At 43.5% G+C, this 25,340-nt stretch overlaps 1 protein-coding gene across 4 annotated transcripts in view; it reads left to right on the top strand.

The window, feature by feature from the left end:
* The window catches only part of cadpsa (Ca2+-dependent activator protein for secretion a), a 235,858-nt gene that overhangs the window by 147,664 nt on the left and 62,854 nt on the right, over nucleotides 1-25,340 (top strand). Inside the window, exons 13-20 of one of the 4 annotated variants that reach the window (XM_034239846.1) lie at nucleotides 22-123; nucleotides 214-277; nucleotides 706-829; nucleotides 5,773-5,841; nucleotides 8,402-8,508; nucleotides 8,825-8,833; nucleotides 13,526-13,682; nucleotides 22,760-22,901. In XM_034239846.1, the coding sequence (XP_034095737.1) occupies nucleotides 22-123; nucleotides 214-277; nucleotides 706-829; nucleotides 5,773-5,841; nucleotides 8,402-8,508; nucleotides 8,825-8,833; nucleotides 13,526-13,682; nucleotides 22,760-22,901 (774 nt within the window). The remainder of the gene's footprint in view (nucleotides 1-21; nucleotides 124-213; nucleotides 278-705; nucleotides 830-5,772; nucleotides 5,842-8,401; nucleotides 8,509-8,824; nucleotides 8,834-13,525; nucleotides 13,683-22,759; nucleotides 22,902-25,340) is intronic. The other 3 variants (XM_034239848.1, XM_034239847.1, XM_034239849.1) reach the window with 3 other exon arrangements.

Below are 25,340 nucleotides of genomic sequence, written 5' to 3'. Positions count from 1 at the left end.
GTACCTGCTGATGTCTTTCAGGCCTGATGGTATAGGCACAGTGACCGTAGAAGAGAAGGAGCACTTTGAGGAGATCAAAGAGAGGCTACGGGTTCTTCTGGAGAACCAGATAACACACTTCAGGTAGGATCCGTGTTCAGCAACCATGTGCTGATCTCATGCCAATCTATTCTGCTGAGGGTTCACATGAAAGTCCAATCTGTCTCTCCTTAGGTACTGCTTTCCATTTGGTCGGCCAGAAGGGGCGCTGAAAGCAACTCTGTCCTTGCTTGAAAGGGTATGATGGATGGCCGTATTTTTCCAAAGAGTCGAAACCTCACACAATGAGGCCATACATTACACCATTTAACCAATTTAGACGTGAATCAATTCAATTCAGGTTAGGTCAGCTTGGCTGTAAGACTTGCGCTACGATAAATTAGAAGCTTAGGAGCTTTTAAAGCACCTTAGCAATGGTGAAACAGGAAATGGCTTTTAACTTGCAGCATTGACCGATCTGCACCAACATTGACACCAACAATCCAGGCCTGGGGACACCCCGCTATTGCCTTCGCAATAGCGGTGTTATCTTTTTTCATGAAACAAGAAGTGGCTATTACTTTGCTTAACATGATCAGATCCCTGTCAAAAATACTTTTACTATTTGACTTTCTTTTTCATTTGAAAATGATTGCTCGAAATAAAAACTGTTGCTTTCCTTTTTAGGTTCTGATGAAGGATATTGTTACCCCGGTTCCACAAGAGGACGTGAAGGCGGTGATACGTCGGTGTCTGGAGCAGGCTGCTCTAGTCAACTACCAGCGGCTGTCAGAGTACGCCAAACTGGAAGGTAAGTTACTGCTCCATCTCTGCTGCTCTGTGTGGTTGCTACTGCAAAAACACTGTATGGGCGTTCTGTCCTGGCGCAGCTCCTAATCTAACAGCTCTTGGCTAAGTCAGTTAGAGTTGCTAAAAGAGTTTACCGTGACAGAAGAATGCAGATGTGAGAGATTCTACACGCAGTGTTGAGAGGATTTCTGAACACTAAAGAATACCTGAAGAATGTACCTGGGTGTTGGTGTAGTCACGGTGTGTCTTTCAACTGTTGGAATGAAGAGTTTAAATGAGCAATGCACCAATGGATCTCTCTTGTGGTCAAACAGCTAATGGCAATTATGTGCATGACAATAAAAAAAAAAAGTTTTCCCTCAGGTGTCAGAAAAACCGATAAAGATGAATGTGACTGACTGTCTGGTTTTCTGATGTGGAAAGGACTTCTTTATGTTACAATTAATGTTCATAAAGCTTGTTGCCAAACATGTGCGCGATCTTTAGAATAAATCAACTACATCGTATAGAACTGTTTATGAGTTTCAATTCCGCATTTATAAAAAGCTTAACTTGTACATTTTCTTCACAGCTGCAGAAACTTTTCAAAAATGTTTTTACAAAAATAATGTGTTTATTCTGCATTATCTCTATCCAATTGTACTAACAAATGTACAGTAAGTAAAAATGCATTCAATTCAATCTTTATGCTGACTTCGTCCACCATGCCTCAGCTTCCTTTCCAGAGTCCTAACCTGCTTCTGTCTTCCTCTTTCCCTGCCTGGTAGCTGAAGTGATGCTCCTTCCTTTTCCTTCCTCTGCCCTCCTCTACCTTGCTCTCTGATGATTTCCATTCTCCCCCTCTTTTACCTTGTCTATTGGCTTGTGCTGCTCATCATTAGCTGCTGTTTGGAAACAGGAAAGCCAATAAACAAGACATGATGAGACTGTCCCTTGTGGCAGTTCAGTGTTTTTTTCTGTTGCATGATCCAGGTTCTCATTAGTAGGCATCAAAAGCACTTTACAGACCTCTGAAACTAATTATGTTCAACTGAGTGACCTGCTAAATGTATCTTTACTTTAGGTCCGATTTGTAACTTATGTTTGTTCGTGAACAATGACATTTGGAAAATAAGCTCATTCGCTGTCTTAGCCAGAGTCAAAACAAAGATTCACTCCTATGAGACCAGTACAGACATAAGTCCTGGATGTGTTTAGCTTGGCAAAAAGATCTGTAGAACTCGGGAAACAGCTCCTGTCTCAAGTTGCATCTTGGTCATTTGGAATCATTGATACATTCCAAGGCCATCCTGCCTTGTTTACAGGAAAGAGCTCAAACCTAGCAATATCTTTATGAAGGTCTTTATCAACCTATTAGCTAAGAGCGAAACATCTAGAAGGCTAACTCTCCTTAAACTTTAACAAATATTACAAATATGATAGCTCAGAAGTATTTTTGAGAGCTTTTTTTCTTACTGCTTGTAGTCTTAATGCTAAGCTAGGCTAAACAGGTCCAGGACCTCTCTACTGGACACACAGAGGCAACAAGATTCATTGAAATGCGGCCAATAGTCTTTCCATAATGATTCTGACTAACAGACAACTCAGACTGGCAGATAAGCTCCATTGCAGAGGTAACAGAGGCCAATGGTTTTCTTTTTCAGTTTTGTCCACATATTGCCTGGCTAGGATCAGATGCAACACATTGAGAGAAGTACAAGAAAGCAAACAAGTGCATTTCCCAAAATGTTGTTGTTCAAAACAAATTCAACTTCAAAATTATCAATTTAAGACGATGTCTGTAAAGAAACCATCACCTCCCTGAAGACACTAAGGAATGTTACCCTTAGTTTCTCAGTTGTGATTGATAACCCCAAACCCCGCCCTTCATACTGGTGTGCTTCCTGCCCTATAGTACTACAGGAAACAACTGTTTCTAGATTTTACTTCTGCCCAACAGAACGAATGGTTAATCCAAAATAGACAGCTCATTATTTTTTATCCCCAAAAAACATCCATGGATACAAAACAGTCTTTCCTTATATCTGTCTCACGGTAACAGGGCTATGCCCTCTAGCTCTCTCTTGCCCCTCTTCCACCAAACCGGTTCCGGTTCAAGATCCGTTCTTGTGCTTTTCTGGTGCTGAACTGGTTTCCACCGCTCAGAGCCCGACTGGTGCTGCGTCATGACATCACCGTTTACGTCGCTGATTTTCTCCCAAACGCCGCTCACAACAACAACAATGGGGGACTGCGTCGGGTCGATGATCGTGTTGCTTTTTAATCATACAAAGCCAGATTAAATTAAAGAACTACTTCTTAACCCTCGTACTTTTGTGCCGTGGTTCATTGTTTATTAATGTGGTTCAGCGGCATTTACCAACCGCTGCAGTGCTGCTCGTCCACCGGAGTTCAGTCTACCGTTAACTCACGGCAGAGTTTAGTCTACCGTTAACTCACGGCAGAGTTTAGTCTACCGTTAACTCACGGCAGAGTTTAGTCTACCATTAACTCACGGTAGAGTTTATTCTCCCGTTAACTCACGGCAGAGTTTAGTCTACCATTAACTCACGGCAGCGGCCGCTGGAAAGTATTCACTTTCTGACTGTCACACAAGCAGCTGATAGATATCTCCCATCCCCCATGTGAATGTGTTTCAGTATGGATTGACGCTGTTTGGCATCACAACGGTGTTATGAACGTTTCTCTGGTATAAAATGGGTGATGTTAGCATAGCAACCGAAGCTAATCTGACTATCTTGACTACTTGTTGCTATCCTATTGTGGCATAAACCATTTTCTACAGGCACATTTTACCGGCGTATTTTTCATAATGATTCTACTTGTGATAGTCGGACACGACAACCTGTGCAGCCCATGTATTGATTCCATCCGATAGCTGCTATAATACAAAACAATAGGAAAACGTCTGCCTGCTCTCCACAATGATCAATGACAGTGAACGGATGGTCAAAGTAAGGTACAAATAAACAGAATCACACGAAGCCTGGTTAGTGTTGCCTGACTTTATAAAGTGTGTGGTCACGTTCTAGTCACTTTGCTCAGCGCTACAGCTTGTTACAACTTTGATTTGCCGTACTCGCCATTAACTGTTATTGCTCAGGTTAATCTCGACCCCCTCCGACGTAAGCGGTCTTGGTTCTTGGTTCTTGCCGGGCAGCCGAGTGGGGTCAGGTAAGAACCGGTTTTCGGTGCTTAGAGCCGGCTCCGCTGCGGTGGAAACAGGAAGAACCAGAGCTTAATCAGGCTCTAGCCCGGAACTGGCCCTGGAACCGGTTTGGTGGAAAAGGGGCATCTGACCTCAGCTCACTGTCCTCAACCCATCTATCCTTTTCAACCCAGTAGAGATTTAACCTATAAACCTCTAACACTTCCCCATGACTAAAGCATCGATGCAGCCTCAGAGTGTCAGCCTTTGAGTTTTCATCCCACAAAATATGAATTTGACAGTCACAGGCGCTTCATAGAGCAGCTTTCCCAAACTAGATTGATAAACTGCTTTTTAATATGAAACAACATCACAGTTATGAAGAGCTGAGTAAATGTTAATTAATCGTTTAATATTAATTCACTATTGATTTAGGAATAATAATTTAGCAAACAATATGAAGCCTAAAAGGTTGTTTCTTTTTTATGGTCATGTTTTGAACATAGGCCTAAGTATAAGCTACTTACTTTTCAACACTGTCAGAGTACTGTATATAAAGTATTCATTTTTCCCGCAGATCACTGTAACGGATTTTAGCATGTCTTGCTCTTGCACTCAATTCAGTACGAGATGTTACGGCCACTCCCAAAAGTGGGACTACGGAGCTGCAGTCTGCTCACACCCAGTGAAGCTGTCTCTAAGCAGCAGGGAGTGGGGGGGAGGGGCCATGGGGAGGGGTAGTGAGCTAATTATTTGTGGTCTAATAAACAGACCATATCATTATTTTTCCCAAGCTAGAGTAGTCGTGACAACTTCAGCGTTTTTAACATAGGGACGGCACCACAGACTGCATATAGGAAGGGACGGAACATTTTCCTGAAACATCCAGGACGCAGTCCCGCAGAGCAACAGTGCGTTAATGCGGATACGTGCGTGGTTGAATCTCAACTGGGTCGGAAAAAATGACAGAAGCATCTCCAGCCCAGCTAACAGCAGTCTGTAATCGCTGAGCCTACACTTATTCATTGATATTCTGACTTTGGCATGTCATCAAACTCAGATATGAGACAGATCTCAAAGGCGCTTTATGTAGCATTTTCATTGATACATGAATTACTGCAAGCTTATGCAACTCATTCTGAGACATTGTTATTTTGGTTACAAAACACATACCCATTATAATCAGTTTCTACATGCCATTTAAGCAATACTGGGTTGTTTAAAGTTCAAACTTAGCTTGTGTTAGTGTACACATTTACAAAATAACAACCATGTTTTTTTGTAATCAAAATGCAAATCAGGTTGCTTTTGTTGTGATGTACAGCATTTGTTTTAATATATTTGAAATGTTTACTGTTTACTGAAATAATCCAGAAATATAAGAAAGCTGAAATGAATTGATAGGGATAAGGAAGTGATTAACCTAAAAGCAAGTGGCACACATAAAGAGGTTAATCATTTAGCTGACAAGTATTCAAATGTATGATCAGAAGAACAGAATATAGTAGACCTAGTGTAAAGGAAACCAGTCTTTGGTAATAATTGCAAATCTCAAAATGATATTTATAACACCTTTGAGATATTACATTTTTTATTTCAATTAGCTAAATAAAAATGTACTTTAATGGCACGACATGTGTAGAACAAAAGAAAGCAGGTTCGACTCCTGGGTCAGCCCTCTGTCCCGCCCTTCTGACCCAGCCTCTCTGACCGCACCTCTCTGACCCCGTCCCTCTGACCCCGCCTCTCTGACCCCGGCTCTCGCATGCCTCGGTATCCTCCCTCTTTCTCTGTAGGGAAAAAAAGAGAGATGTATGAGCATCCTGTCTTCTGCTTGGCGTCTCAAGTGATGGATTTAACCATTCGTGAGTACTTTCCTCATTCCCAAGCCCCCCCCCTCCTCTGCACCCTATATGTTTCTCTACAACAGTATGCACGCCAACAACAAGTAACCCCACACTCTTGACGCTCCTGCCGTCCTTTGGTTTGTGTCTATCTATTGTTTGCGTCTGTAAAGTCTACAGTTACATGTAGTTTGTTGCTCAGCCACTCAAAACGCATTCTAATTTCTCTGTGAGCTTCTTTTCTTTTCTGTCCGGCACAAAACACCTTTTCTTTTTCTGTCTGCGACTTGAATGCATTTTTACTTTGCTTGTGTGTGAATCCTTTAAGTGTGTAAGACCACGGTACATTCAAACAGGACACCCATATCCTGCACTTATTAAAATGTCATTTTAATTCATATCAATCCTTCAAGGGAAATTACTTTGGAATCAGGTTAGACAATAATTTTGACAGGTTTTAATGCTGTGTGCTGTTTGCTAACTTCTTTACATAAATCACAAGTAAAGATGAAACATTTCATATCCGACTAAATACCACTTGTTTTGAAAAATATCTTCTCTCTCACCCTCTATCACTTCCCCACCTCTCTCTACCTCCTCTCCATTCTCTCTAAATACAAATACTCTTATTTAGTGGAGAAATGTCAGAAAGATGAAGGTTCCAGGTGACGTACTGTATGTCTAACTTCTGCTGTTCGCTCATTCCTCAGTCTACCTTAAACCATTTCCCCATAGACCCTGTCACCACCTTCCTGATACCTGTACTTTGCTCTGCAAACACAGACACTTCAGGTTTCAGGAACGTTGTGAGTGAAAAGACCTGCAAACTTCCAACATGTCAGAAATATTTGTCATCAAATGTCAAATATCCTAATGAAGTGTTTAATGATGATCACTATCAGCAGTCCTGTTTCAGGATCACATAATTAAGCTCTCCACTTACTGTCCTGGTTAGATCTTACAAAGTAAGAGTCCATAGACATTTTTTAAATATAGAAAAACAATAATTGTTTTCTATGGAGTACTTCTTTGTTTCCACCTCTGCACTTCCAAGCTCTGACATAATAGCTCTGAGTTGACAGACATTGCTAGATCCTAACAATCCCCCCTTATGTACCAGGACAGAAGTCGTATTCATTAGAAGCTTTCAGGCATGTTAGCATGACTTAAGCTCCAGCAGGCGATCCTCCATCCTCCTGCTGTGCTGTCCACAACACCACTGAGCCACAAGAGCTAGCAGCTGGACTGAAACACTCATGAACTCTGTGGGCCAATTCAACCTGCGTAAGACACTGTGCACATGTGTTCTTATCCAGCAGGACGACAGTGCTGACATAGAGTGACACAGCAAAAAGCACACATACTTTGGGGTTTTTAGTGCGTGTCTAGTTTTATAACATCTGACCCATTAAACTGTCCTCACTATGTTTAAAACTAATTAATTCATTAAAACTTCTGGATTTATCCACCATATTTTACTTAGCATACCTCTTACATTATCCGGCCACTGGTAACACCAAACAGAATTGAATCTTGCTGATTGGTTTCTCACTGCATTGCTCTCTGGGCCCCAGTTAAGGTCATTTGTCGTCATGTATTAAGTTGTTGTTTTGAGCTCAACATGAGTTTCATGGCCGAAAGAAACAGTGCAACATCAAATCATATACTTTTTCTAAAATAGGAAACTCACCTTCAATCGTAATCCTACAAATTCACTAACAAAGAAGAAATCAATTTTGTGCAATGAACATACTGAAGGATATGGAAGTCAGACTGACAATAGGCCTGTACTTACTCTTATAGCAAGTACATGCAACTTCCCCACCAAAGACATTATAACGTTGTTTACTCTGTGGATAAGCACAACATAACTACCACATTCCTGCATGATGACTGTTCAATGTACATGCTGTTTGCATCCGTCATCTCGATGACATCCTCAGTGTTCTGTCAGTGACAGAGATGGGTCACTACACAGGCCAGCACTACTTCCAGACACCCAGCAGGGCTTTCAGCACTCATGGAGATAGTGTTGATAGCAAAAACGCTTTAACACTATGTTACAATGGGATTACATTATAACTAGGGCTAGGTAGAAATACTTTAATGTAGACAATGAACTTCCCCTTAAGAAAATGAAAGGTACTATTAACACCATTTATGTTCATTTTTATTGCATTTAGCCATTATCTGACTTGAATGATCTGACAGAGGTATACTGAGGTCTGATACCCAGCCCTAATTATAATAATCTGATATTTCATGCTTGTATTTACAATATGAACACTAGATCGTCCCAGTGATTGAGTCTAAGGCTGCAGACTGTGCTAAGGATCACTGTAGAAGCTATGACCAACATTAGTGAGTGACTGAATCCTCCAGTGTCTGTAGTAGGCAGCAGAACATGCATGCTGAGTGCCTCTTTAAAGCAAATACTGAATGACCCGAGACACTCTTTAGTGTTTGAGGGATGTGTTTGCACACTGGTTGAATGCATACAGTAGTACAAGCAAGAGAAATAAAACATAGTAGATACAGACTCAGAGACTGCCTCCACTGACCTTTGACCTTTGTGCTCCAGAGAATGTAGGGCGGTTAGTCACACCTGCTAAAAAACTGGAGGACAATATCCGCCTGTCCGAGCTGGTGATCGAGGTGCTGCAGCAGAACGAGGAACACCATGCTGAGGTCAGTGCACGCACACACACACACACACACACACACACACACACACACACACACACACACACACACACACACACTGAAAGAGCAGTGGCTGTGCAGAGCAGTAGTGGGACTGAACATGTGGGGCTAATTCAAAGCAATGAGAAGTGACGTGTGTGTCCCCACCAGCCATCTCAGCCACTGATTACACAAACTGTGAATGTGTTTTTACCTCACTATAAAACATGCTTTTTGTGTCACTTTGTCCTTTAAAATTGACTCATTTCCTCTCTGCTTTGTATTTCAATGATTTGTTTGATTTGCGGGGATGATTGATCAGGGAAAAGAGGTATGTGATCATCTTGGTGCATTATGCCCCACCCCTTACCCTACCTATACCCTACCTGTACGCTCTGTGCATGCAGCTAGTGATCCGGCTAATGATGGAGAGGATCATTCAAGTTTCCTCTCTCAACATTGACCCATAATCTCTTTTGGCTTGTGGTCACTTCTAATCAAGTGCTTGTGACAATGCTTGTTAGCTTCTAAGCTAGCAACACGTTTGCCATTGATGCTAAAGAAAATAGACAAGCACTTAAACAAGTATTTTATTTGTTGAACTCATTAAGCTACGCTTTGAGGAAACAAAGTGCAGAGTTGTGACTTTTGATTCTGACTTTTTGTCTCAAACATTACACCTCTGTAGCTTTACCCAACATTTTTCCTGTGTTTAGACATGTGTCATTTATTACCAAGTCCAGTAAGTAAGCTTGGGGAAGGTGTTGTGTCACCTTTCCTTCCTTAAAGAAACCCATTCCTCTCCATTGGTTCCACCAGCACACACAATGGAGGAAATGCGAGGCATGCTTTGTGTGATCAGAGATAACATGATCAATCCCCTTGCATTTCCATGAGAGGCATTATGCTGCTGTTCTAATGATGTGAGCACATAGGGGAACCTGCATTAGACTGCTACCTGAACACTTCTGCTATCAGTTGCATTTCTGTTACGAATACACAATGAACAACTAGGGACCTACTGTAGGTCTATTGCAATTCAATTAGATGTATTTGCAATGCAATTTTATACATGTTTTTCTTTTGTAGCTCTAAAGCTGGTTATTGCTCATCCTATTAACTAGCTCTATTGTGTGCCTCTCATGTAATCATCAATTTTAACTTCAATGCTTTTATACTGATTACTTTGTCAATTTTGTCCAAAAGAAAGAGTAAATCGGACGCAGGATGATTAACAATACTCAACTTTTAAGGTTATGTTCCTACATCTCGAAAACTCTTGACCTGCCACTGTAAGCCAGTATTCCTGCTGTGCAGTGAGTTTCAAAAGGGGCGTCTCCAAACAAAATGGTGCCTAAACAAGGACAGGACTTGGAAAGGTTTGCAGAATAGGTGTATTTATGGAAACGCATAAGAGATCATAAATGTTCACACTGCTAAAGGTTTTTAAGAGCGTACGGAGAAAAGGATCTTCTTCAGGCTTACAGTCTTAACTCAGTAGCTTTGATCTTTCAGGCTAAGGCTGACTGAACACCCACACACATGCATGACATGGGAATACAATATAGAAAACAGTCCAAATGATCATAAAGGTTGCAGCAACAGATTCAAGTTCAGCCTTTGAGTCTCTGCTTCTTGCATGTGATGGACGAACGTTTGGATTTGTCTTGTTTCTGCTAATATGCCAGAAATGTAACATCATTTGTTTTGACTTGAGATGAAAGGGTTAGGGTTAGGGTCATTGTTTGACTGAGCATCCACATTTGATTTAGCGAATTATCTGAGACACTAAAAACGTAGAGACCCTTAAAGGACATATGAAGATTGCGTAAACCCCTTCTTTTCTTCTTTCATTAACTTAAATAAATACAAACGTTATCAATAGCAATGCAAGAGCTCAAAGACACTGTTGCTTGCTCTGTGAAATAAGAACACAAGCCAGTGTAAACGTGTGTGTGAGCAATGTGCAATGTTCAGACACACATGTATCTCAATGACCCGCACTTGTGTTTCACATGGTTCTGCAACAGCTTCGTTTGGCTGGTGCTAACTAAATGGATGAAGGCCCACCAGGTTAATGTGTGATCAATTTTGGTTTCCTTCTTGGTTTGGGTAGATAAATACAGACGCCACAGAGGAAACAAGTTCAATTCTTAATCTTTGTCTACTGCAGAGAACGAGTGTGGCCCGACAGGAAAGTGTTTAGAGGAGAGTGCTTTCCCAGACATGATTTCAAGAATGAAATGGTGAGGCAGTTTCATCTTAAAAACACATTTTTGACATATCTACTCAAAGTAGATTAGAGTGTCACTATATCCTGACAGTTGTGCATGAGACAGATTATCTGTGAACAAATCCACTTAACCGCTCCCATTGGTATTTGCAGGATTTCACTGTTCCTTGATGCAGACATCCAATAAAAGGCTCCCATGTTTGCAGACACATTTTTTGGGGGAGACAAACATTTGTATCACATATATATATATCAAAGTTAACAAGAGCAGCTTTTTGAAACATCCTGATGCATCCTTTTACTTTTACTTATGTTTCTAATGTATTAAAGATGATTACCTGAGTGGCGCAGACTAGACGCACCTATCTCACACATACTTCTGCTATGAGATCTCATGGCAAGTGCATGCCCCCCCCCCCCGACCCCTTCCACTACCACCAGCAACTAAGCCCATGGGTTCATTCACATTACAGTGTTGACAGCTTGATGTGAATGAGCAAACACCATGGTACCTCAAGGGTCCCTCTTAAGAGGCCTGGCAAGCGTGGGGGTGCATGGAGGAGAGCGAGTGTTTCTGATGTGCATGAGAGAGGCTGTCCCTAGCAGTCCCTCCACTGCGTCTGTTCTGCGGGGAGATATGAGCGTGACGCAGCCCCCCGGCTGGAGGAGCTCGTGAGTGTTTAAGGAGCTCCCTGCCAAGCCTGTGGAGGAGCTGCTGTGCTCCTCTGAGGGCCGACAGAAAGCAGGTTATTCTCCGTGCCCAAGCAACGTTTCTACCGCTTTCAGTTGTGAAGAATGCTTCCCCGGAGATCATGCAGTGGCAACAACTTGATTTCATATTATGAAAAGAGAGAGACAGGAGCGTTTGCAAAGGATCACAGATTGTGTGTGTGAGAGGTGTGTGTGTGTGTGTGTGTGTGTGTGTGTGTGTGTGTGTGGTGTGTGTGTGTGGGTGTGTGTGGGTGTGGTGTGGTGGTGTGTGGGTGTGTGTGTGTGTGGGGTGTGAGTGGGTGTGGTGCTGTGGGTGTGAGTATGTGTGTGAGTGTGTGTGAGAGTGTGTGTATGTGTGGGGTGTGTGAGTGAGTGAGTGTGTGTGTGAGTGTGAGTGTATGTGGGTGTGAGTGAGTGTGTGTGGGGGTGTGTGAGTGAGTGTGTGAGTGAGTGTGTGAGTGTATGTGTGTGTGAGTGTGTGTGTGAGTGTGTGTGGTGAGTGTGTGTGTGAGTGTATGTGTGTGAGAGTGTGTGTGTGTGTTGTGTGTGAGAGTGTGTGTGTGTGTGTGCGTGTGAGTGTGTGTGTGTGGAGAGTGTGTGAGTGTGTGCGTGTATGTGTGTGTGAGTGAGTGTGTGAGTGGTGTGGTGTGTGTGTGTGAGTGTGTGTGTGAGAGTGTGTGTGTGTGTATGTGTGTGAGAGTGTGTGTGTTGGTGTGGTGTGAGTGTGTGTGTGTGTGAGAGTGTGTGAGTGTGTGAGTGTGAGCGTGTGTGTGAGTGTGTGTGAGTGTTAGGTCATAGAGCAAGGTACACTGCTCTGTGTGAATGGGAGAATGGCTTGTAGTATGTAAAGCACTTAGAGGGGTCGTAAAGACTGGATAAGCTGTATAAGTACAGTCCATTTATTTAACAATCCAAACTCAAATATGTATATGTTCATTCAAATGATTTGACCTTGTTGTTGTGATATCTTGTTTCTAACGATACTTATGGCGCATTTCCACTACAGGGCCTCGCTCGGTTTGGCTAGGCCTCGTTAGGACAGGCTCACTTTATGCTGCGCTTCCATTACAGTTTAGGAACTGGGGCAGTAACTATAGTAACGCAGTGTAGGCGGAGCCGTGACGTCATCTTCAATGCGAACCACAGAAAAACAACACAGTTAGCTCTTAGCACTCAGAGCTCACAGCTCCTCATATCTGTTCAGAAACTTGACAAAAGTTAAACAAGTACAAACCACAGACTGTCTGTCTCATGGCGAATACAGTCACTGGTTTTATTTATGTCTGTATAGGCCGTTGTTGTGAGTGTGGACGGTCGGAGCATATATAACGTTAGCTTAGCCAAGCTCCATTTAGAAAACACGCATTTTAAAAGGGTGTTTCGCCTGCCGTCTCTCTGCAGACTTGTCAAAGCATTAATTCATGGTTTTTACTAACCGGTATCAGTATGTTGTTACTTCGGCATCATTTTGAAACGTGTATTACAATTAAATCACGGTCAAATATGTTCATCTTGTTGTAGTTGTAGCCCCCTTGCCAGCGATTCTCTCTCTAGTTTAGCATACTCAGCCCGACTCAGCCTGGTGGTTCCTGGCCCTAGAACCACGATTTTATGGGGCCAGAAAAACTGTGAATTAGGACCCGCTAGCCGGTACTAGGCCAAGTGGAAACGCAACCAACAACGGGCCCCGCACGGCTCGGCACGCTTAAAGCGAGCTACCCGCTGCAGTGGAAACGCGCCATAATATCATTACATTTTTTCTTCATTATCTTTGTGTGAACTCAGTGTAATTCACTCTTATTCTGTTGCTGCTTTATCACCTGCATTTCACCACGGGGATCAATAAAGGTCCTTACCTGAACTGATCTTAGTCGAGCAGTGGAGTCACATTACGTGATCAGCTTTTTGGATAAAAAGATTCATTGTTAACTCTAAAGTCCTGAAGACGTGCCCCTGGGGTCCTACATCTCTCTTTGTAAAACTTGTCTCCTTTCTTTCACTCTCAACTTTTTGATTTTTTTCCCACTCCCTGTATTGTGTCTCCCTTTCCTCTGTGTCTGTTCCTCTCTCCTCCTGAAGGCCTTCGCCTGGTGGTCGGACCTGATGGTGGAGCATGCAGAGACCTTCCTGTGTCTGTACTCGGCTGACATGGACGCAGCTCTTGAGGTTCAGCCGCCCGACAGCTGGGACAGCTTCCCCCTCTTCCAGCTGCTCAACGACTTCCTGAGAATGGACTGTGAGTGAGAGCATTAGAAAAACACATTTAACAGTCAGCATTTGGCCTGAAGTAGCTGCACGTGCTGAGCAGTGGATGTGGGTCCTCTAGAGGTGGATCAGTGATCAGACACTAGGGACAGGGATGAAGGCTTATGTAATGGAAAGTCAGATTATTCACTGTCGCGGCGAGATAAAGATAAATATATCACTGAAACGTAGCTCTTAATAAAACTGTCGCTGGGGCAGTAAGAAAATCTTACGCAGGAAGGAAATTATCCGATGTCCAGACAAGAAAGGCACAATGATTTCACCTGTGGCTTTTCCTGTAGCTTAACCTGGTCAAATACCATATGCTCGTTCTGGGGCACCAACCCCCCATCTCCAATATATAATAATCATGAGGTTTCCAAATCACACAGTGCCCGAAACCGCCTTCAAAATAAAAGCATAAAGAATTACTTGAACTAACTAAATAATTACAGTAAATAATAATATATTTAATAATAATAATAGATTTAATTTGTTAGCGCTTTTACAGGTGCTCAAAGATGCTTTACAGATATAGTGAAGATAAAATAAAATAAAGGAACAACAAATAAATATATAGTTAAAGTTAAAGTCAAATAATACAAAAACAATCACACATTAAAAGCCAGATTGAAGAGGTGAGTTTTTGTGAGTGTTTTGAAGGTGGTGAGGTCAGTGCAGTCTCTGATGGGTTCGGGGGAGTGGTAGGGGGCAACGACAGAGAAGGCTCTGTCCCCCCAGGTCCAGTGATTGGTGCGGGTGGGGATGGATAGGAGGTTGGCTTCTGATGAGCGGAGGCAGCGGGAAGGGGTGTGGTGGTGCAGCAGGTCTGTGAGGTAGGGGGGGCCTGGTTGTTGAGGGCTTTGTGAGTAATCAGGAGGACTTTGAAGTTGATTCTTTGACGGACGGGGAGCCAGTGGAGGTTCTGGAGGACGGGAGTGATGTGGTCTCGGGAGTGGGTGTGGGAGAGGAGGCGGGCAGCAGAGTTCTGGATATGTTGGAGTTTATTGAGGAGGTTGGATGGTATGCCGTAGAGCAGGGGTACTCAAATACAAATCTTAAAGGTCCAAAATAAATGTTTCAATAAGACAAAGGTCCGTTTATTACGGTCATTCAAACTTTTAAACAATTGCAACAAGATTCTTAACACGAGGTTGCAAAAACAAAAATAATCTGTATGCAGCAGTTTTCATTGTTATTGTGTCTGTGCTTGACCCCTCAGAGTCGCAGTGTAAGAGCTGCACAGTTAGGAATAAAGGCAGCTGCACCCTCTTTCATTCAGCATTCCCATTATTGCTTTATAAATGTATTGCCCCCTTGTGTGTCCACTGAGGTTCGTCAGGCCCAACACATCTTCAACAAACTCCCCCTTTGCCTCATCATAAAAACTCACAAACACCAGCAACTGAGCATTGTCAGTGGTGTCAGTGGACTCACCCACAGCTAAGGAAATGCACTGTGCATTTTTTATTCCATCACAAAGCTGATGAATCAAATCACCAGCCAGTATTTATGTTCTTCTGGTTGCTGTGCAATCTGAGAGGGGGATTTGCTTGATTTGACCTGTTATTTCCTCTTTTTGTTTGCCTTCAACATGGTCTCCATCACTTCAGTCATGCATTCTTTTATACTGCAGTTATTATCCAGTGGAAGGTCCTTACCTACTGGCCTAGTTCAATCAAAGTGGTTACTTTTTTTTGGCTGGGCAGTGTAGTTTTACACACCGTCTTATTTGACTTTCTCAGGACTTAAAGCAGTTTTTTGGGGGCAGACCGCCTCAAAGAAAACAATATATTTACACACGTAAGGTCATCATCTTAATAGTTTTGTATGCTCATCCGTGAGCAGAGCATCAAGTTGACATGTCTATTACAGCTGAATGCGGCGATTACCATTTTGTTCAGCGAAACGCCTCACAAACGTATTAAGATCAACAGCTTTAGTGCGTTTTGATTCAATGCTGAGTACAGTCAAACTGACAGTCTCTTCTCTGTCAGACCGCAAATACCTCATTCCTTCAGTGCTTGGGTCCGAATGCTTCTCGTTTTGCGCCGTCCAGTTAAAAATGAAATCGCCGCCAAATCGTATGTCCACGCTCGCGCCAGGACCGGGGGAGGGGTTACATGACGTGCATCTTGTGCTGCATTCACTTGCACTCGGACATTAGAGACTTTCTCTCATAAATGTCCGATGAGCCACAACTTTTCTTTCAAAACAAAGCTGCCAACTGGGGTGGCAGCTGGGGTGGCAAGGCCTATTTTTAGGGTGTCAGTTGCCGCCCCGGAAGGTGAAACTAGGCTACTAGCTACAGTACAGATGGAACTAGATGAGCTGTTAACTCTCGCTCTGAATTTTTTTTTTTTAATTCTCGCTCTGACTTAGACAGGTTGAAAGAGACACACACATTTTTCCCACCCGCATTCCGCGAAGACCCGCCCTACTGTGCCTCTGATTCGCAGATTGTTTGGGGGGGGAAACGCTGACTGGATGCTGAATGTGATTGGACCAAAGCGTTGACACACACAGGTGGAACACAGTGGAACAGTCAGACATGCAGAGCGCTGTTTGCAGTGGACATAGCGGAGAATTTTGACTCGTTGCGAATGCGTTGTGGCGATGTCTCACATATAATACAGAGAGATAATACATATGAAAAGTATAATTTGCTCAGAGTCCGGAGACAGTGCTGGTTCGGTCCGGATCCGGACCGGAGTCCGTAGTTTGAGGATGCCTGCCGTAGAGGATGCTATTGCAGTAGTCGAGTCGTGAAGTGATGAATGCATGAATCAGGGTTTCAGCAGCAGAGGAGGAGAGTGATGGGCGGAGACGGGCAATGTTTTTGAGGTGGAAAAAGGCGGTCCTGGTGATGTGATTGATGTGGTGGTTGAATTTGAGCTGACTGTCGAAGATGACTCCGAGGTTGCGGATGTGAGGGGTGGGGGGGGGGGGTAGAGTGTGGCTGTCAATGGTGAAGTTGAAATTCTGGATGTCTTTGATACGGGATGGGGGGCCGATGATGATGATGTCTGATTTGGCACTGTTCAGTTGGAGATAGTTTGTTTGCATCCATGCTTTTATTTCTGAGAGACAGTTGGTGAGAGTGGAGTGTGTTGGGGGGGTGATGGTTTTTACTATGAACTTATTGTTTTTACTATGAACTTATTTACTATGAACAAGAACAGCCATAAAATAAAAATGTACCATTATAGAATATTAAAGGTCCCATGTCCTGCTTTTCCGGTTATTACCCGTCCCCTTGTGGGTTATGTAGCTTTTTCTGCATGTAAACAGCTTTCTCATCTGTTTGTCATTACTGGTGTCATTTTCTGGTTGCTAACAAACGCCATTGTAACACATAATCACTGATGTTCTGCTGTAACGGTGGTGGACTCATCAGAACAGAGAGGGCGAGCTGACCAATCAGAGCACACTGGGCTAACAGGGAGGGGGGGGGGCAGGAGCTCCAACAAGCCGTGTAGGACAGAGAGTGAATACACATACTGTACAGAGATGCTCTGTGAGAAACCAATGTGAGTTTGGAACATTGAACAATGTGAATCTATTCTAGTAGACCTCAACAATGGAAATATGATCAGTAGAAATGGCCATGACATGGGACCTTTAATGATTATATGGCCCTTTTCAGGTTGTAATAAATTGTGAATCTCGTCGTACAGTATAAACATATTTTCTTACCTAATTGTCTATCACAATATGAATTAAGTCAATATTTCTGGGGCACTTTAAGATTGCCTTAAGCTCAAAGTTATTAAATACTGAACCATACAAATGACCCAGAATGTTGTATGAGCCACAGAAAATAAGTTTAAATAAAAAGAAATTGAAAGAAAATGCTCATCAGTTCCTATCCCTCTTTTCCTATATTCTTCAGGTAGTTGCTTGACTCCTAGTCTGCAGAGAGTCAATATACTCGATAGATGCTTGTAAGAGTGTCAGTATCCACTCTGATTCATTCTGTGAGCAAACAGGGATCAGAGTGGAGCCCACTGACTTCCTGCTAGCAGCTCTTTATGGTAAAACTTGTCTCTTCCATATTTCCAACCTTTGAACCCTAAACATTGTAAGTGTTTCACTAACTCCACCATCCTTGCTACCAATTTTAGTAGGACATTTCTAAAATACTGCCTTATTAGAGAGAGAGTTTGAGTGAGGGTTTCAGCACCTAGTTCTTTTTTTAAACCACAACAATCCAGAGCCTTTATAATGAAGGTCTACAGCCACTGTTGCCTGAGCACTCCACTCTCTCAAACATCTCTCAAATGTCTCGGAAATCATTGCTGTCAACGTGAGATGTCTACTTTTGTCCTGGAGCAGTTTACATACTGAACTCTCTGTGTGTGTGTGTGTGTGTGTGTGTGTGTGTGTGTGTGTGTGTGTGTGTGTGTGTGTGTGTGTGTGTGTGTGTGTGTGTGTGTGTGTGTGTGTGTGTGTGTGTGTGTGTGTGTGTGTGTGTGTGTGTGGTGTGTGTGTGTGTGTGTGTGTGTGAGATAATAGTCAGGTCTTGATGTTGGTTGCTGCAGGCCAGCCATCTCTCTAATGAACTGCATGCACTTGCCTGCAGGAGAGTGTGGAGCTGTCCGTGGTCCTGTAAAGGAAACACTTCAGTGTTCACAATGCAGACTCAATCTACGGGGCGCTAATTGTCCCGAGGGAATGCTTCCCCTTTTCAGCTCGTCAGTCGGGAGTCAAGGAGAGGACGGAGCGTGGTCCACTCATTTAGCTGAACACAGATGACTGCAAATAGCTTGTTATGCTCACTTGTTAGTGTCTTCAAATTGGCCACCTTCTCATTTGCTACATATTGTCAATTGTGTGGAAATGGCAATTGAAGTGCATTGCAGTGGACATAGCTACACCAGCCAGCAGTCAACAGAGGGACATACCTTCTAGGGCACTGGCTATAATTGTTTTTTAAACATAAAACCAAAATCTTGGAAGTATCTTTCTTTCTGGTTTTTCACTGAACAACATTTATTATTCATATCTTGTACACCATTGAGACAAAATAAGATTATTTTTTTATCAAATTAATCAACATTGATCTTTCACCTTTCATCCTTCTTCTTTAAAGGAATGCTCTACTCATTAGATAATTAATCAAAACTTCAGTATTTAGTGAAACATTATGTTTAAACCATACCCTGAAGAAATCAGTGATATTCCCCGGTAAATAATGATTTTATAGCTCTTTTTTATCAAAACCTGTATATTCCGTCAGGCCGCTGCCATTTTGCCCATTTTCAGTAGTCACGTGATGGTCGTGACGTCATCCATGCGTTCACTTTGTAAACACCATATACAGTCTATGGTAAACACACGAAAACATGGCGAAGTTTTGAGCAATATGAAGAGATTGGATGGGGGAATTCAGCCATACAGGTTCGAGCCTACTTAGTACTACTTAGTACTACTTAGTAGATACAATGATTTTGATTACTAGATATGTATGCATGTAGTACCACCCTTGCTAGCGATTCCCTCTCTAGTTTAGCATACTCAGCCTCGTTGTCCCTGGCCCTTGAACCACGATTTTATGGGGCCGGAAAAACTGGGGGGAAATACCCACTAGCCGGTACTACGCTATATGGAAAGGCCACCAAAAACTGGCCTGGCCTGGACGATAAAGGACGTTTAAACGGGGCTACCCGCTGCAATGGAAATGCACTATAACATACCTTATTCTTACTCCGAGCACTACTTCTGGTCCTCCGTCGCTTCACACTTGCAGAGGGCGATTTCTCAACTGGCCGAACTGGTGTCCTGGTCGGTGATGACACCAGAAAGACAGATGGTACTGCATCTCCATTAAGTAATGGTTGTTCAATAAATCCCATGTTATGTTTTATCATACTCTCAGAGTAGTCGTCCGGAAACTTGAAATGTTCGCTGCATACATGCGCCTGTGGATCTTTCGGTTCGGGCCGGCCACATTTCGCTAACCACTGCCTCCGAACGTACTTCCTACGCTTACCTTTTGGCAACAGATGGAACCGAGCATTCCGTGGATTGTTCCTATCAGAATTGTGGCAATGTTTCGCGATACAATGAGGCATATTTGAGGAGAGTAACTACAGTAAATAACATGAACATCAACGTGTCCTCGAAACCAAACACATGGTTTACGTCACGTCCGGTAAAATGGCGCCGCCCACAGTGTTGATGTTATTTCGGTAATTAATCAGTTTAAAATCACTGATAATGTCATCGGATTAAAAAAAAAAAAGAGAGACTGGCAGAGACTGGTCTGTTTTATCGGATGATAATTTTTTTTAAATGAGTGTCATGAGCATACCATTCCTTTAATAACCCCTGTATAATTTAAAGGCAGAAGTATGTCAACAGTTCCGATGACAAAAACTAAATAAGTTCCTAAAACGGTCTGAACCAACTCTACTTCTGGCCCTCAGGCACAAGCCCGTGGGTTTCTACTGAAGTTATGAGTCTTCTGAAAAGGCTTACTGATTTCCCTGAAACAGCTTGTCACATCATTACATCGTCACATTTTACTGAAGGCTCTCCATACTTTTCAGGTACTCAAAGACACTTTACATGCTAAATAATATATAAACTAGGGCTGTCAAACGATTACAAATTTTAATCAGATTAATCACAGCTTAAAAATGTATTAATCATGATTAATCACCATTCAAACTATGTCCAAAATATGCCATTTATTTATGTATATTGTTGTGGGAATGGAAAGATAAATGAAAGAAGGCGGATATATCCATTTAACATACAGTATCTATGTTTATTATAACATTTTTCTGCGTGTCAAAATGAAAGACAGCCCACACACCTATCAATCATCAAACCGTGGGGTCTTAATTCATTACGTGTTGATTTCTATCAACGGGGGAGTACTTCAGGAAAGTCGACAGAGGGGGGAGGGGGGGCTAGTGGAGTACTTCGTGACCACAGAGTGTGAACGTTGTGATCAGCTGTTTTAGCGCAGTTCTCCAGTGAAGGGGGGGAGTCTCCCTCCGCAGCCGGTTGGCGTAGTTTTGGCACAATTCCGTTGTACAGACCGACGTTAACAGCAGCCCTGTCTGTGCACACGGAGACCGACTCTGTCGTCCGGTGATCTAACCGCCTTCTGGAAAAGCTTCACAAGTACGTCGGTACGCAAATGCGCTTTGTGACACAAGTGACGGTACGCATTTCAGAGAGATTACGCACATAACCTGCGTACCAGTTATGTGCACCCCTGTACTACAGCAAAAGTATTCTCCGTCGGGACTTCCTGCAACAACACCACGCCGTTATCAAAGATGTTCTATTGAGAAGACGATCACTACGTGACAAAAGTTTTCAAAACCGTGGCTACTGAAATCAATCTTACTAACTGCTGTCTGTGCAATTGACTCCGCGAGTTGGCAGACTTTATTTTGCTTACTTTAACATCATTTTTCATGGTGGGGCTAAGCCATTTCTTGGTATGGGTGTAGCCTACCCCAGCCATACCCTGGCGCTGCCACTGGTGGCACGTATGGGGCGGGCCATTCTGCACATGCGTTAAATGCGTTAAATATTTTAACGCAATTAATTCAAAAAATTAATTACCGCCGTTAACGCGATCATTTTGACAGCACTAATATAAACACAACAATAATGACAGATTATTGGCAGAGTTAATAGAATAAATACCATATAGTGTAGGTACTACATACGTAGGTATTCCAGGTTTCTATTCCACTTCAATCATTTGCCAAATTACAAAAACAAAAAACAAGAGATTCATTTTCATCAAAACCACTAGATCCTGCCATCCTTCCCATGATGAACTACTAACTTTAATTAAAAGTTCAATAAAAGCAGGATCTCTGCAAATGATCATGCCAGGGTGCCAGGTTTGTTTTTCCGAATCAGACCACTGTGTTATTTGGAAGCAAAATCGGAGGGTCTGTCTTCAATAGCAACATTAAACCAGCAGAGTCCTCACAGTGTGAAAAGCGCACACTTTAGTAACGAACATCCTCACAGGAACATCTTTTCCACAGAAGGTCATCTGCTCTGTTGCCCCACAGCGGTGCACTTATGGAGCAGTAAATAGCCTTAGCCTGAGCACTAGGCAGGCGCCAAAGTCGCGCTGCCATTCGAGGAGTTAATGAGGTCTAAAGCAGGGGTAGTGGGCCCTGCGAACACACTCCTGGACACAACACATCCAAGTGGACAGCAGCCGCTCAAGTGGCTAATTGGGAGAGTGGTAATCAGGGAACACAACAAACATCGCACCTACTGTGTATCATCGACCTTGACTCCAATGCCAACACACACAAACACATACATGCTCAGAGGGGGAGAGAAAAACAAAGAGGGAGAGGAAAAGCAGACACGCTGCATGGAGCCGTGAGGCATCACATTAGCACACACTGGCCTCCATTTTATCTCCTGTGGTCTTTGTCAGTGTTGCCTTTTTACCAGTTGGGAGCCGGCACAGAATTGTGTGTGTTGGGTTGGATTTAAAAAAGGCAGGGATTCCCACCTTTTGTCTATACAGATTGCAAACTGAATATGCTTAGATAGCAGCTAATGAAGAGCCAGTGTTAACAGAAACACCTTCCTCCCCTGTCATTGTTTATCATCATCGTCTAGGACAGGGAAATCTATTATTTATCTGGCTGACCTTCTGATTTATCTTGTAACCCAACATGAACACAACAAGTGTACAAAGCACCTTTGGGTCGCATCTACACTCATGAAGCAGGAATGAAACAAGAACTGTAGTGCTGCACCTGCTGAGAGTTGGAGAGATTAAATCAGAGATGAGTCTGCTCAGTCATGAGATTATGGAGACTTGTTTTTGTGTCTCTTCACCATGGACGCACATGACCATATTCGTTTTCCAGCCAATGGTTTTACTCATTGATATCGCTGATCTACAGGGGACAGTAACATGCTAGGAAAGTAGTTACAATTAGTTTTGAGCTAATAACGACAAGAAAGAGGAAGACATTCATAGTAAACATAGTACGCACTGCAGTGAGGGGCTTCTCGTGTGCTTAGGTTAGCTAAGTCTCTTTGATGTTGTTTTTTCACCCTCCCCAGATAACCTGTGCAATGGAAAGTTCCACAAGCACCTGCAGGACCTGTATGCCCCCCTGGTGGTGCGCTATGTGGACCTGATGGAGTCTTCCATTGCTCAGTCCATTCACAGAGGCTTTGAAAGAGAATCCTGGGAACCTGTCAAGTAAGGATGCCTTCATTCACTATACTGTTAGCTATCTTCTTCACCCGCAGTGGGGATGTGTTCTGTACAATTTAGATTTTTAAAACACATTGTTAACACAAACATTGATATGTCAAAAGAGAGTTATTATCAGTTATTATGTGAGCAGGTTAATAACTGTCAGATGGCTGATATGACGGCGGCAGATTTGTATTTTGCTTTAATATATGGCCGTTTAATCTTTAGTTTAGTCTTCTTTCCAGTGTGCTATAAATAAATGTAAAAAGAAAATTAACAGTGAGGAAATATCCAAAACACATCATCAATAGCCGCGTTCACACCGGAGTACTTTTCCCCTTTAGTTTCGTTTTTCCCCTTTAGTACCCCGTATGTTGCGTTCACACCAAAAAGAGTACTTAGTGCCGGGAACTTTTACTCCCATTTTTAGTGCCTTCTAGAGAGGTGGTACTATCCTGGGGGGGAAAAGTGCCCCAGTTCTGATTGGCTGGGCGAATTGCAAACCACACCCCGTAAAACTCTGAAAGGTTTTGTGAAGCCGCCTTTGTATTTGTGGCATTAGCATTATTATCATTAGCCCCACGCACCAACGCAGAGAGACTAACTTATGGCAACACAAAAGAAAACATGGGAGCGGTGGAGATGAGGAGGTGTCGGCGTTCTGGCGATTTACTCGGAAGGCTTCAGTAGAAGCTGCTGGGAGTCCCAGCAGCTTCTACTGAAGCCAGTCCCCAACTCCGGGGACTTCGGGCGGCAGTATACGCCGTGAAGTTGTTTGCAGCCTGCCAGTAAACCCAAAGCAGAAGAAGAAGAAGTGACGTCAGCGGCTCATTTGCGTAATCTTCCCACAGGGAAAAGTACTCTGGTATGAACGCGATTGGTACTTAGTGCCCTGGGGTATTAAGTGCCGTGGCACTAAGTGCCGGGGCACTGCAAAGTACGCGGCTATTGCCAATCAACAATTTCCCTGTTGAAATTGTAAATAATATCCAGCCTGTCCTCCTCCAAAAAACGACCAAATAGGTCGATGTTCAGCAGCTTATTACGACCTATAGTCACGTTTTAAAGTTTAGCACCTCTATTGGTTGTGTAAGAAACAACAATTTGCGGCATATGCTCCTGTTGATTGCAAACGCTCCGGAGGGTCGTATATTCACAAATAACCCTCTCTGGAAAATCCTAGATTGTAGAATAGTTTGGCCATTAAAATGCTTTTTGATTAGATTTCTAGAGAGAAGTGTATATTGTACTTTTAGAATCCACGTCCAGTCGATGTGTAGGATCTATAGTTTGATAGATATTACGAAGATGATTTGAGGTCTCGTCAGGAGAACGTTAATATACTACGTCTTTCCCCACAGCGTCCATGTAAAGTTGGCGTCAACCCTCACGGGGTGAAAACGATGGGTTACGTATTGTAACCCTAGTTATATAAGCACAGGCGGAGCCCTCTACTGGACTCTATGGGTACTGCCCTTGACCTTACTATGCGAGTGTTCACCTACTGAGATATTTATAAACGTAGCCGCCCCCCGGGGGTGGGCCTACATGAGTGCGTGCGCAGGCCCACCGTATATAAGGCAGCCACGCCTCCCGACTGTCCTCCTACACCCTCTTCAGCGAGCAGCATAGGACAGACAGGACCCCTAGTAGAGGGCTCCGCCTATACTTATACAACTCGGGTTACAATACGTAACCCATCGTTATATCTCACAGGCTCCGCCCTCTACTGGACTCTATGGGTACAGTGGGTGGAGCCCTGATGGATACACGCCCTGTCGTCCAACAACCCATCAAACTGCCACTGACCGGCTTTATTTGGTTAACAACCACTGCACCGCAACCTCTCCTCCCTCGGCCATGACCATGGAGGAGCCGGGCCGCAGTTTACTTGGCTGATAGAGCAAACTCAGACACGCTTACCTCGCGAAGAGTGTGCATGGAAAATAGTGAGGAAGGCTCCCCGCTGTATGGGTCTCACTGCGCACCATGTTTCCCGGGTCCCTAAAGAGCATGGGAAACCATAAGTGCATCATGTCCAGGGGGTGAGGGGGGGGTCAGATACCTACTGACCCACAGCCCGCCTCCCCCCCCTCACCAGTCCTGTGTTGCCCCAGCAAGCACAGACGATGAGAAGGAGCCAGACATGTCCAAGAGATGAAACTTTATGAAGGGGCCTGGCGTTGACCAAGACGCCACTGTGCATATGCCCTCCACACTCACACCGCTAAATAGCTCGTGTAGAGTGCGCACGGACCCCCGTGGGGAAGGCTCTCCCCGCCTGACCGTAGGCATGTGAAATGCACTCGCAAAGCCATTCTGCCAGGCGTTTCTTGGACAGAGCTTTACCGGCCACACACCCCCACCCCCCCCTCCTAGCCTCCCTGTCCCCAATATGGGTGGAAGACTAAAGCCTCCCAGCTGTATCCCCTTGACCGAACA

This window comes from Gymnodraco acuticeps, unplaced genomic scaffold, assembly GCF_902827175.1.
Source record: "Gymnodraco acuticeps unplaced genomic scaffold, fGymAcu1.1, whole genome shotgun sequence".
In the NCBI taxonomy this organism is placed as follows: domain Eukaryota; kingdom Metazoa; phylum Chordata; class Actinopteri; order Perciformes; family Bathydraconidae; genus Gymnodraco; species Gymnodraco acuticeps.
Note: the sequence above shows the minus strand (reverse complement) of the source record. Positions and strands in the feature narration are given on the sequence as shown.